Raw genomic sequence first — 12,775 nt, 5'->3', positions numbered from 1 at the left:
GTTTCTTGAAATGTATGAAATTGACTATTATTTTCTCCTACTGACTTAACTGAGTAAATAGGCAGGAACTGACATCCTGCCAGTTTAGCCTTAACTCTACTACTACTACTACTACTAGTACTACTACTACTACTACTGCTGCTACTACTACTACTAGTACCACTACTACTACCACTACTATTGTACCACTGCTGCTACCTTCGCTGGTATTACAACTGTAACTGGAACTTATCCCTACTTTTATTGATACCTGTACTGATATGTTTAATGCTGTTATTATTACCCTTGAATTACTGTTATTACTGTTATTACTGCTATGACTATTACTGCTGATAACTATTACTGCTAATACTATTGGTATTGCCGCAATGTCAGGACTCATATGTAAAAGTGTGAGTTATGTAATATTTCCTTTTCATTTTATTTTTGTAATACTGATCTTACTCCTTATATTTCATTCTTTTGGTGGTTCACTCTAAAAAGAATTTTATTGATGACATATTTATATATATTTTATCTCTCGATACTCTGTAATCACCATTTCATCTTTGTTTACTTTTTGACAGTTTATTCTAATTCTCTCTTAGCCATATCAAGTGACCCATTCTAATTACTTCTGTTGTCATCTATACGGACAGTACTGAATCTTGACTAACTTATTTTCATCCCCTTAAGGTATTTCTCTTTCATTTTCAAATGTTTTCATCTAACTTTCTTTTTCATATAATTACCAAGTTCCTTCGTCCTTGTTTTTCTTCGAAAATATTTTTTTTTTTTTTTTTGTCGTTTTCAAGAAACGTGGTAAAGTATAAACTTAGTTTCAGCTCGGTGTTTCAAAGTTTTGATTCCGTCGGAATTTCAGTTTCTGTAACATGTCGAGGAAAACGTTTTAATTCAAAATCGGTGGATTAGTTTTTTAGAAACCATTGAAATCCTAAGATTGAATAACGTATGAAAACGGTAGAAATTTTATTCATAAATGAGAACATACAAGCGTATCTTGAGTTGTAATTGAGAATTATAGAATTTGGGGTTAAAGCCCATTTGAGAAGTGAAGATATAAAGTTGTCATTTGAAAATAACAGTTAGACAGTTCTGTTTGATAATCATAAGGAGTTGAATTATAGTAGAATATAAAAAAAGACTGCATTTTCTTTGGTAACAGAAAAAGATATATCTCAAACCACACAGGAACCTTCTCAAAACGATAAAGGTAAAAGATCACCAGTAGTCTGTATTTTCGGAGCTGACGGTAAATATCCGCAGGCGACATCACTTGCGCTCGTCGTGATTGGCTAGTTTGTTATGCGTTACCCCCCATTGGTCAAAAAGAATAATCAGCTGTTTAAATTCACCAGTTATAACATTGCTCTCTCGTCAACCGAATTCTCAATTCGAACAGCGTCGATCTAAAGAAGCCTTTTTTTTTTTAAACCTCTTTCAAAATGTCTATCCTCTTGTGCACCATCCTCTCGGCCATATTTTGGCCATCCCCCTCTCCCCCCATCGAAAAGTTTTGGCATAAATTGTGCCCAGGGAAGCTCTCCATTTAAACTTTGTGCTACAGTAGATTAGGGAAAATCGTCCGGTCGGTCTTCAGATATAATAACCCTACGCGTTGGGGATGAGAGGGTCTCTCGAAGAGATTGTGCTATTATGTGTGTGTGTGTGTGTATATATATATATATATATATATATATATATATATATATATATATATATATATATTATATATATATATAATTTATATATAATGTTTTATATATTTGTTATATATATAAATATATATACATATACACATTGCCAGTTATAATATAAATAGAAATACGTAAGGCCTCTTTGTAACAAATCATCATAATGTTTTTGCGTAAAAGTATTCTGACAGTAAAACACTCCATAAATAAATGCGTTTACGCATCGTAGAAGAAAACGTAGAAGAAAAATTAGATAATTTTTTCGCTTAAAACAGCCCGTTCTTTATCACGGTTCAAAAATTGTTTATTGATTTCGAATCAGCGAGTATTTGCATTTTCTGGGATTCCATTCTTAAAAGGATATCAAGCGGTAGTAAAAAAATTTCATTCTTGAAAGGATATCCAGCAGTAGTAAAAAATTTCATTCTGAAAAGGATATCAAGCAGTAGTAAAAAAATTTAAACTGTACAGAGTAATCGCAACTTCTTGTTTTCGGAATATTCATTAGCAAAGCAATAGAAAGGACGAAGAATCGCATTGAAACTTTGCAATTAACTCGAGATATTTCATTTTGAATATTCATTTTAATATTTGGATGAGCTTATCTGGTATGACTGTTTGAAATGTTTATTTAATTCATTCGTTTTTGACATGAGCTGATATGAAAATATTTCCTGTTTTATTTTGCCATTTTCCTTTATGTTCATCTCTCTCTCTCTCTCTCTCTCTCTCTCTCTCTCTCTCTCTCTCTCTCTCTCTCTCTCTCTCTCTCTAAAAGACATACAAACGCACTCACACAAATTATTCAGTCACTTACTCACTTATTCATTTCCTTTATACAGCAGGTAAATTTGAGTAGACGATTGAACCGTCCTTCCTGAAACCCTTTATTTTCGTTTCATTCATTCAAAAGATTCTGTAGTCAATTCTGATGGTGTAACCTGCTTAATTGTTTCTGTGCCTTTATCTCTTTTTAGGGGAAAGTGTAAAAAAAAAACAGTGATCCCATACCTCTTGAATTCACTACCTTCCAATCTCCCTTGATGATTTGTTGTTACAAGTGTTGTGATTTATTTTTTTTATATATATATATTGGAGACAACCGCCCTATGTTAATCGAATCCACTCGTCAGTGGCTGCCCTTAATGTTATTCTGTTAGATGTTTTTTTTTTTTCAATTCTATGTGTATTCAGTGTCCATTCATCTTTTTTTTCTATGACGATGAAGACCATGGTGATGTTGTTATTTCAATATTTACATGTATAAGTTTTTTTCCAATGCATATTTTTTTTTTCATATATGTCTTCTTAAGAATCAATGTTGTATTCTAACCCTCTTGAAACGAGGAGTGGAAATTATTCATTTGATTGATTGATTGATCGGATTAACCTTAAGGCAGCAGTCACTTCCGTGTTGGAGGAGTAATTAATATTGTCATTTGCACACATTGTGAAACAAAAAAAAAAATATTGAATGACGCTACACCCGTCCCAACCCTCCTGTCTGGGACTTCACTCGCCGCCCGCGGGTGTGTGTTTTTTTTTTCACGTTTTCAAAAAAATTTTTTTTAATTCTCGTGGGCGGGGTGGATACCCAGGACCCGAGGGGCCAAGAGGGCGTGTAGGCGTGCTCTAAGTGTAGCACCGCTTGTGTTTTGTGGGTGTGTATTATTACTATCATCATCCCGGCCGCGACCTTGCCAGCCACCCAAGGGACGATTTACGCTCCCGACGAGGCCGACTGCCCCCTGCGCGCTGCTCCCCCTCTCCCCCCCTTCCCCCCTCATGTAACGCGCAGGGGGCATCAGTGTCCTAGAACCTGGTTCCTTCCTACCCGCTCGTCTGTCCACTCCCGTTCGCCCCCCAGTCATCCCGTCCCCCTCGCCAAGATGCCCACACTACCTAATCCCTCGTTGAGCCAGTGGGGATTGGCTAGCTGCGGACGTCTTGTGACGGAGGACGAGTGACGGGAGAAGGCTATGTCCGTCTGTCTATCTGTCTGTCTGTCGAGGGAGTGATCGTCAGGCGAGCGGGGCCACCCGCCCCCCCTATTTTCCATTTTTTAAGAAAAAAATTTTTTTCAATTTTTTTTTTTTTTTTTTTTTTTTTTGTTCCTCCTCCGCCCCCTTCCCCAGGTTGCAAAGACACCTCGTGGGCGTGGCTCTGTGCCAGGCCGCTACACCGGGATCTCTGGTGGAGGGAGGGTACAGCGCAATGACCGCAAGGATCACAGAGCCGCATGAGATCTGCACGCTCAGGGCAATCACAGCATCGCCTTTACGAAATAATGATAATGCCAATTTAAAAACTAAAAAGCAAAAATCAAAAAAAAGAACCAAAAAAAACAGCAAGCAGAATTTTTAAGAGATATGGAAGATAAAAACAATAATAAGAGAATTAAATGGCATCGAATTTTTTTAATCATTAAAGAGAAAAAAAATACATAAAAGTATAAACAAGGACAAAAGAAAAAAAAGTGATGTACATTTTGTACATTTGAACATCGTGTTTCGGCGATCCTTTCTGGCGTCACCCCGCTCTCGTCCCTTAATAGCTGTCCTTGTTTTCCATATTATTCTCTGTCTCCTTCCTTTTCTCTCTCTCTCTCTCTCTCTCTCTCTCTCTCTCTCTCTCTCTCTCTTCCATTCAGCTCTGCTTTTATGGTCGCTCTTTGATTGCCAGGTGAATTAAGGTGTTGCTGACTGCAGTTCACCTTTATTGGATATCCCACCTGGCTGTGGCATACTACTTCGAAATGGAAGTCACTTAGACACACTTTCAATAACGCGCGCGCGCGCACGCACACATACACACACACACACACACATACACATATATATATATATATATATATATACATATATATAATATTTTATATATATATATATATATATATATATATATATATATATATATATAAAATATATATATATATATATATATATATATATATATATATATATATATATATATATATATATATATATATGCACATACATACATACATGCATGCATAATGTAAACACTTGCAAACACGTACAGAAACACAGCTACAGTCATGTATCTGTAGATACAGTCACTTGCCACACGTGAATATATGATACATGATAAACAATCATTTAAATACCGTAACTGTCCAGTAGCCTTGAATTTGCATATAACAACCCCAAAGTTGTTGACACTGACACACAAAGCTTACTACAATAACAAACAAACGAACGATTTCAAACGAAAAGATTACTTAGTTTGAATCGTATATTTATATTATATATAATTTTTTTCAAGTCTTCTCTTCGTCAGTATATAACATTGCTTTCATTGCCTCTACCATTTGAAAAAGATTTTCTTGATAATTTCAGTAAATTATGAATTATGTAATTGATAAATATTGACTAAAATTTTTATATTAATGTGATAAAAAATTTTATATAAAAATCCTGTAAACTAATATAATTTTATTGCTTGCGAGAATGCCGTTACTCCCTGATAGCTAATCCAAGGAGTGTGCCAATCACTAACATCTCTCTCTCTCTCTCTCTCTCTCTCTCTCTCTCTCTCTCTCTCTCTCTCTCTCTCTCTCTCTCTCTCTCTCTTGCCAGAAATGACAGAGATTATAGCTAACTACCAAGCACCTTTTAAAAAGTAACCGTTCCACTGTAGAATAATAACAAGCTGTAGGGAATGACCACCGTCTCTTTAGAAAACGGAAGCAGACGATAAAAATGAATAAAAAAAGTAGACAAATAGAGGATACTGATAAAAAAAAAACAGGAGGTTATTGTTACTCTGATGATGGAGGTAGGGAAGGAAATAGATGGGGTTCATAGGAATATATGAATACGAGAAAAGGGGAAGAATGAAAAGAATAAAAAGGGATAGTGATATCCTGAGTAGATATTGTAGAAAGGAAGAAGTCGAGTATTTTAAAAAGTGATGGTGGTAGGGTAATACGACTGTGTGTTCATTTTTTAATCTTTTTTTTTTTATTGCGAACTAATCATGATTAATATTATTATGGTTATTATTATTATGATTATATTATTGAACTTCCAGACACCCCCATATATATATAAAAAAAATATAGGCAAGGAAACTATATATATATATAAGAGTTCGGAAGTCGAGGATAGAAAATAAAAAACAAAAACAACAAAAAAGGGTCCAATCTAAGGCACCTTTTTTCTCTGAGTGCTCCCTGGTCGGGTGATAAAAGTCCTCTCTTCGAATGCTTTTCTTCTCGTCACACACACCACTTTCTGAATTTTTCTTTTTAATTGCTCTCTGTTTTTCCCTCAATTACCACTTCGTTTTTCGAACACGTTTTCTTGTTTACGTATTTCTATATTATTTATGTGTGGATTTTTTGGAGAAGGTATCTGACGATATATTGAGGTTAGAACGCTGTTCATTTATGTCTTGATGACATCAGGTGTTGACATCAAATGCTAGGTTTCATAATGGTTACAATACCCACACTCATGTTTAATAGCTGTCTGTGTATATCATTGTTTATATGTGCCTGTATTATGAATACCGACATATTAAAAACGAGTGATATACATATATGCATAGAAAAGTAGGTATGCATATACAATTTACACTTCATGAGTAAATACATGGATATGTTAAAATCTGTTTAAATACATATATGTATAGAAAATTAGGTATGCAAATACAATTTACACTTCATGAGTAAATACATGGATTTGTTAAAATCTGTTTAAATACATATATGTATAGAAAATTAGGTATGCATATACAATTTACACTTCATGAGTAACTACATAGATTTGTTAAAATCTGTTTAAATACATATATGTATAGAAAATTAGGTATGCATATACAATGTACACTTCATGAATATATACATAGATTTGTTAATATCTGTTTAAATACATATATGTATAGAAAAGTAGGTATGCATATACAATTTACACTTCATGAATATATACATAGATTTGTTAAAATCTTTTCAAACAAGGTCGAGTTGAGGAGGAGTGATTTTGTATAAATAAAACAAAGGGTTAAGGAATAATCTTTATATTTGAGATAATAAATAAAAAAAAATATATAATACTTTTTTTTGCTGTCCCTTTATTTTATTCATACGGGAATACTCCTTCTTCATATACATATATGTATACAGAAGTAGGTCATTCATTACATACATAGGCATTTTGTATATATGAATTAATGGCATTGATTATCACGGTTAATGACTCAATAAGGGATGCTGGGAAAACTGTCACCCATTTTCAACTCTTAAATTGATATCAAAGTCGGTAGTGTTTTTTCTATCTCATTGATTATTTTGGTGAATTTAGTGAAGCCCAATTGTGAGTAAGGGCTAAAATATAAGGTATAAAACGGTCTTGTATGAGTTTATATATATAACGTATTACAAACATGTGCTTCAGTGTTATTGATTGCATTTTATCCATTAGGGTAAATATTGACTGTGCTTTCGTCTGTGATGCGTACATTAAAGAGTTAATGTCTCCTGTTGCACTTGACTTTAAAAAAAGATAATATTCTTTCTTTCTGCTTAACCATTGTATTGAATCCCGCCAATACTCTTCGCTTGATTTTAAAAAAAAATGTTTTTCTTGTTCCGCTTTGAATTACATTAACAGCATCATCTATTTTTTCTTAAGCAGAATGAGCTTCATCTTATAACCCCCCCAACCCACCACCCCCTATCCAAATTTGATTTTCCAGGATTTTTTTTTTTTTTTTTTTTTTTTTTTTGCATAAAACTGAGTAACCGTATTGCAACTGGCGTACTACCGTTTGTTGGGTGCAATCAGTGTGCTATAAATAACATTGGCTTTTAATCCCCCTTTAACTTGGCATCTCGTATTAAGTCTGCTGCCTGTCACTGTGCTAGCTTCTGGTTTTCTGTTTTTAACTTGAAGCCGTTGTGTGCATTTAGCAAACATTGCAGATATCTTGCTCATTGCAGCCTCTTCTAGGGTGAACAATCGAGAAATTTCTTTTACGTTTTTACATGTGTTACACAAGTCTCACGAGTTGTAATTAGCATCATAAATATTCACTAACTTGGAATGTGTCAAAACATCGTTTTTCAGAAAGATAGGTTTAGATACCGTAGAGTTTTATTTTTAAAATAAACCCCCTTATTATTGCATCATAGAGGTTCCACTCACGAATTCTTTTTTTTATTATTCTTATTATCCACTTTTCTTCGTTTCCCACTTTCGCAATTTTTTGGTTCGTGTGTACGCTTCTTTTTCCGGTCGGATGGTTTGAGGTTTGGTTTCAACTCGGGTGTGGGTGTGTGTGTGTGTAAGTGCATGTGTGTGTTTGTTTTTCTCTCGAGTCCCATAAAAGAAACGAGGTTCGAGTGAGTTAATATATTTCGGCTAATGTACATCGCCCGATGTGTGTTAGCAGAAGTATAGTAGGTTATTCATATTTAATTGCTTCTTTTATGGGGCTTTTAAGAAAAACATTAACCTGTTGGATTGAAGAAAGCAGAATCCTTGTGTGTGTGTGTGTGTGTGTGTATGTATGTATGTGTGTGTATATATATATATATATATATATATATATATATATATATATATATATATATATATATATATATATATATATATATATATATATATATATATATATATATATAGATATATATATATATATATATATATATATATATAATATATTGTGTGTGTTGTGTTGGGTATGTTAGTATGTGTTTGTGTGTATATGTATATATATATATATATATATATATATATATATATATATATATATATATATATATATATATATATATATATATATATATATATATATATATATATATATACTGTAAGTATATGTGTGGATGTCCGTGTGTGTATACTTATATATCTGGTCTGTTCATATATATATACTTATATATATATATTATAAATATACATATATATATTTATATATACATACATATATCTATATATATGTACACACATTGACAGATATCTATACATATAGTGCGTATGTACGTACGGATAATAGTGTGTAAGTGACTTTGGTCTTGATGCGTTTGCTATGCCTAGTTTCATAGAGCTAGAGAATGTGCGTATTTTTTTGTGCATTATTTTAATTTTAAAGCACTTTCAAAATAGTTTGCTTTATGTACATTCAGTACTCTGCAGACGACCAGGTTCTAATAACACAGTTCTGTAACGTAATGGTTTTAACTTTATTTTTTATTATTTTGTGTCATTTTAAGAGTACAATGCTCTTGGTTTTTTTTTTTTTTTTTGCGAGCTGATGTCTTCGAATGCATTCCACGGTGCTGACATTTTTGATTAATAGTATTTTGAAAATAGTTGAAGGTTGTATTTATATTTTCAAAGGTTTGGCTTTCAGGTAATGTTGACGAGAAATTCTTAGTTTTTGTAGTACTTTCCTTAGACAAAATTTACTATAAATTGTTAGTCTTCTTCACTCATGCCTTCAGCATAATAAACGTTTCCTTTGCGGACGGTAATTTGAGTACTTCTAATCAATAACTGAACTGTAATTATCTTGCCTCTTGTGATAATTTTCACCCTAACTTCATTAAAAGTTTTGATATTGATGTTTTTTTTATGAATTGTAACCTCACCTCAAGATGTTTGTATTTATTGTTTGATCTTGAGGCTTATGACATTTGACAGCATTCTTGTTAACTGGTTTTGCGATACTGTTATATTAAAATTTTCTTTATTTTCTATAGATTTTTCCATTTCCTGACATTTCATTGTAGTTTTTGACAGAAGTTTTTGTAAGTGCGTATTAAACCATAGTAAATTCACGAATTGAATTCTTTCATACATTCACGTGTTGTCGGAAGATGGTTCAGTTTTCACTAACTTGTGATATTTTAAATGAGTAAAATTGTAATCAACGAAAATGTCAGCGTGGGAAATGTATTCGCTATTATTTTCGACAAACTTTGAAAAAAAATTTTATTCAAATACTCGTGACGTTCCAATTTTTGGGGGAGGTAATTATTCCATAAGAAAGAACCTGAACTTTGTAATACTAAATCGACTGAAGTTAATTAAGGCTTTTGAATTATTATGTACCTGGTCGTCTTCCGATACAGATGTACTCACCTGGCCTCTTAGAGCGAATGAATACTTAGCTTCGCTAGAGCATCACATCCCCCCTTAGATAGCTGCTAAGAAGGCGAATGATGATGTGCAGAGACTTTTTTTAGACTTTGAATAGCGATGGTCGCTAGAAACTGCTAGCCTCTCGGGGCCTAGGGAACGCAGTGACGTCATCCGTCCCACTCGGAGAAAGACGAACATGCATTGCACGAGTGAGAACAGAAGGGACGTGCAACCCACACGGAGGTTGTTTTGTATGTACGTACGTACGTGTGTGTGTGTGTGGGTGAGGTGTGTGGGGTGGCTGTCACACGCTCACACCACCACCAGGGAGCACTCACAGTGGTTAGGTGTGACGGAATGGGTTCTTTGGTGTTTTCACAGGTACTGGCCGTGATCTCTGTGATCTTCATCGTGATGTCCACGTTGGCTCTCGTGCTCAACACGGTGCCCAGCTTTCAGGGTCCTGAACAGGGCGATAATGAGAAACTTGCCATGGTGGAGGCCGTGTGTATCACGTGGTTCACTCTCGAATACCTCCTCCGGTTTGCCGCAAGTCCCAACAAGTGGAAGTTCTTTAAAGGCGCAATGAACGTTATCGACTTGCTCGCCATTTTACCCTACTTCGTATCCTTGTTCCTTATCGAGTCGAACAAACACACAGACCAATTCCAGGACGTGAGAAGAATCGTTCAGATCTTCAGAATCATGAGAATTTTGAGAATCCTTAAGCTGGCCCGACACTCGACGGGGCTGCAGAGTTTGGGTTTCACTTTGAAAAATTCTTATAAGGAATTAGGCTTGTTGATGTTGTTTTTAGCCATGGGCGTGTTAATATTTTCGAGTCTCTGCTATTTTGCGGAAAAAGATGAAAATCCTGTGTACAAAAGTATCCCTGAGACCTTTTGGTGGGCGGGTATCACTATGACGACAGTGGGGTATGGGGACATGTACCCGATCACGCCCCTGGGCAAGGTGATCGGGTCGGTGTGCTGTATCTGTGGCGTGTTGGTCATTGCGCTGCCCATCCCCATCATCGTCAACAACTTCGCCGAGTTCTACAAGAACCAGATGCGGCGCGAGAAGGCGCTCAAGAGGCGCGAGGCCCTGGAGCGCGCCAAGCGGGAGGGCTCCATCGTCTCCTTCCACCACGTCAATCTGCGGGACGCCTTCGCCAAGTCCATGGATCTCATTGATGTCATCGTGGACACAGGTAGCGTTGCCCGCTCGCTGCTGTGGTCCAGGGGCGGCGGGGGCTCCCTGCGGAGGCCCTCCATGGGGCGCTCGCACTCACCCACGGGGGGCACGCACCGCTACTCGCAGGTGGCGCAGGGGGGAGCCCCCGCCGAGTCATCACTTGGGCCCTCTCACCACGCCTCCCCCCAACACTCTCCCTAGACTTAGAGGAATTAGACGAGGATCATGATGTATCGATGACTCTTTTATCATTGTCTCTCCTTTTTTATTACTCATAAATCTCCTTCATACATCTTCGAATATACCCTCCTCGTTCCTGCCAGTTCATAACAGAACCCAGTATAGAGTTCCACTCTTCATTTTATTCCTCTCCGAAAGACAGTTTCGATCAAGTGGTTTTAACTCACTCAGTCACACTTGTGCATTATCCAGTACTGAGTATCTTTCCCAGAATAGTAACTTTTTTCACATAAAAACAAGAAACTTCCAGGGTCCTGATTCTTCCCAGTTTAATCTGATGTGCGTGTCATTATTGTCAGGTACAGTAATACAAAAAAATAATAGCGTTATTTCACATCAGATCATCCTGGGGGAGAATAAAAAATACCGCTGGCCTCTGTCACACTTTCTAACAGATTTTATACCATCCTTTTACGAGAAAGTATTGCCACTTCCGCCTTAGATTACAGTATTTGTAGGTTCTCTCTCTCTCTCTCTCTCTCTCTCTCTCTCTCTCTCTCTCTCTCTCTCTCTCTCTCTCTCTCTCTCTCTCTCTCTTGATAGGTATTTCTCGCTCTACCCTAATTATAGCTATTTTGTTCTCGTTCAATTTTCTTATTTTTCTTTTCTAAATTTATTCACCTTTTATACACACAACATTGCTTTTCTCCCCTCCCTGTCTTTTATAAAAATGAAACGTACACGTCACAAAGAAACAATTCAAGCCTCTTTTTCCCATTTTTTCTAAGACAAACCTGAAACTTTTCCCTTTGACTTTCTTCCTAACTAAAAAAATCACTGGACAAACATGCATTCATTTGAGACCTGTATCAGAATACATTTTCACTACATAAGAGATTCATTCACAAGATACTCACAGGGTATGTCCTCTGCCTTCCCACGTTCACCACATTCGATCCAGAAATTTGAGGTCACCGAGCCTCACAAGATGGTTCAGAACAGGTAGCAAGTCTTCATGCGCTATTGGTAGCTTTATGTAGAGCTTTTGCTATTTAATAAATATGCCATTACTTACCAAGTGTGATATTTAGCAGACGCCACCGTTATAATCTGATGTCGTTGCTCCAGGGATTTCCCAACAGTTCCTGACGGTGAAGATTTACGCATTTTTTCTATTTCTGCAAGACTTCTTTTATCTTTATTTTTTTCCCCCCGTCTTGAAATCTTGACTCGGCAGTACGCGACGGTACAGGTACGGCGGAGGAAGAAGACGTGATCGATACGCGTTGACCTTGCAGCGAAATTCAGGTGCATTATTTATTGTTACTCTTCCCTCCAGTCCCGAGTTAGATCCTGGGAATAACTCGAATAATGTTTGTGTGTATGACGCGGAATTCCGTGTATCATTATTATTGACCCCTCTTGGGTTAAAGTGTTTCTCCTCTTGAGAAGAATGTTTGACTTGCTTTTATTCTTTTTACATGTGGCGAGGTAAGTTTACTGCAACTACTTTGTGGATCGACGTGTATGTGTTTAGCTGCTGAGTCTCATTTTGTTTTTCTTTCAGAAATGTACCCTTGCATTCCTAGAAGGTATACA

General features: G+C 36.0%; 1 protein-coding gene across 14 annotated transcripts in view; it reads left to right on the top strand.

Annotated features, from left to right (window-relative positions):
* The window catches only part of Shab (Shaker cognate b), a 469,591-nt gene that overhangs the window by 393,685 nt on the left and 63,131 nt on the right, over window positions 1-12,775 (top strand). For all 14 annotated transcript variants that reach the window (XM_067090474.1, XM_067090483.1, XM_067090478.1 and 11 more), the window contains one exon: window positions 10,184-11,012. In XM_067090474.1, coding sequence (XP_066946575.1) covers window positions 10,184-11,012 — 829 coding nt within the window. The remainder of the gene's footprint in view (window positions 1-10,183; window positions 11,013-12,775) is intronic.

Source organism: Macrobrachium rosenbergii, chromosome 47, assembly GCF_040412425.1.
Source record: "Macrobrachium rosenbergii isolate ZJJX-2024 chromosome 47, ASM4041242v1, whole genome shotgun sequence".
Classification (NCBI taxonomy): domain Eukaryota; kingdom Metazoa; phylum Arthropoda; class Malacostraca; order Decapoda; family Palaemonidae; genus Macrobrachium; species Macrobrachium rosenbergii.
The sequence above is the reverse complement of the archived record's forward strand: the minus strand, read 5'-3'. Positions and strand labels throughout refer to the sequence as shown.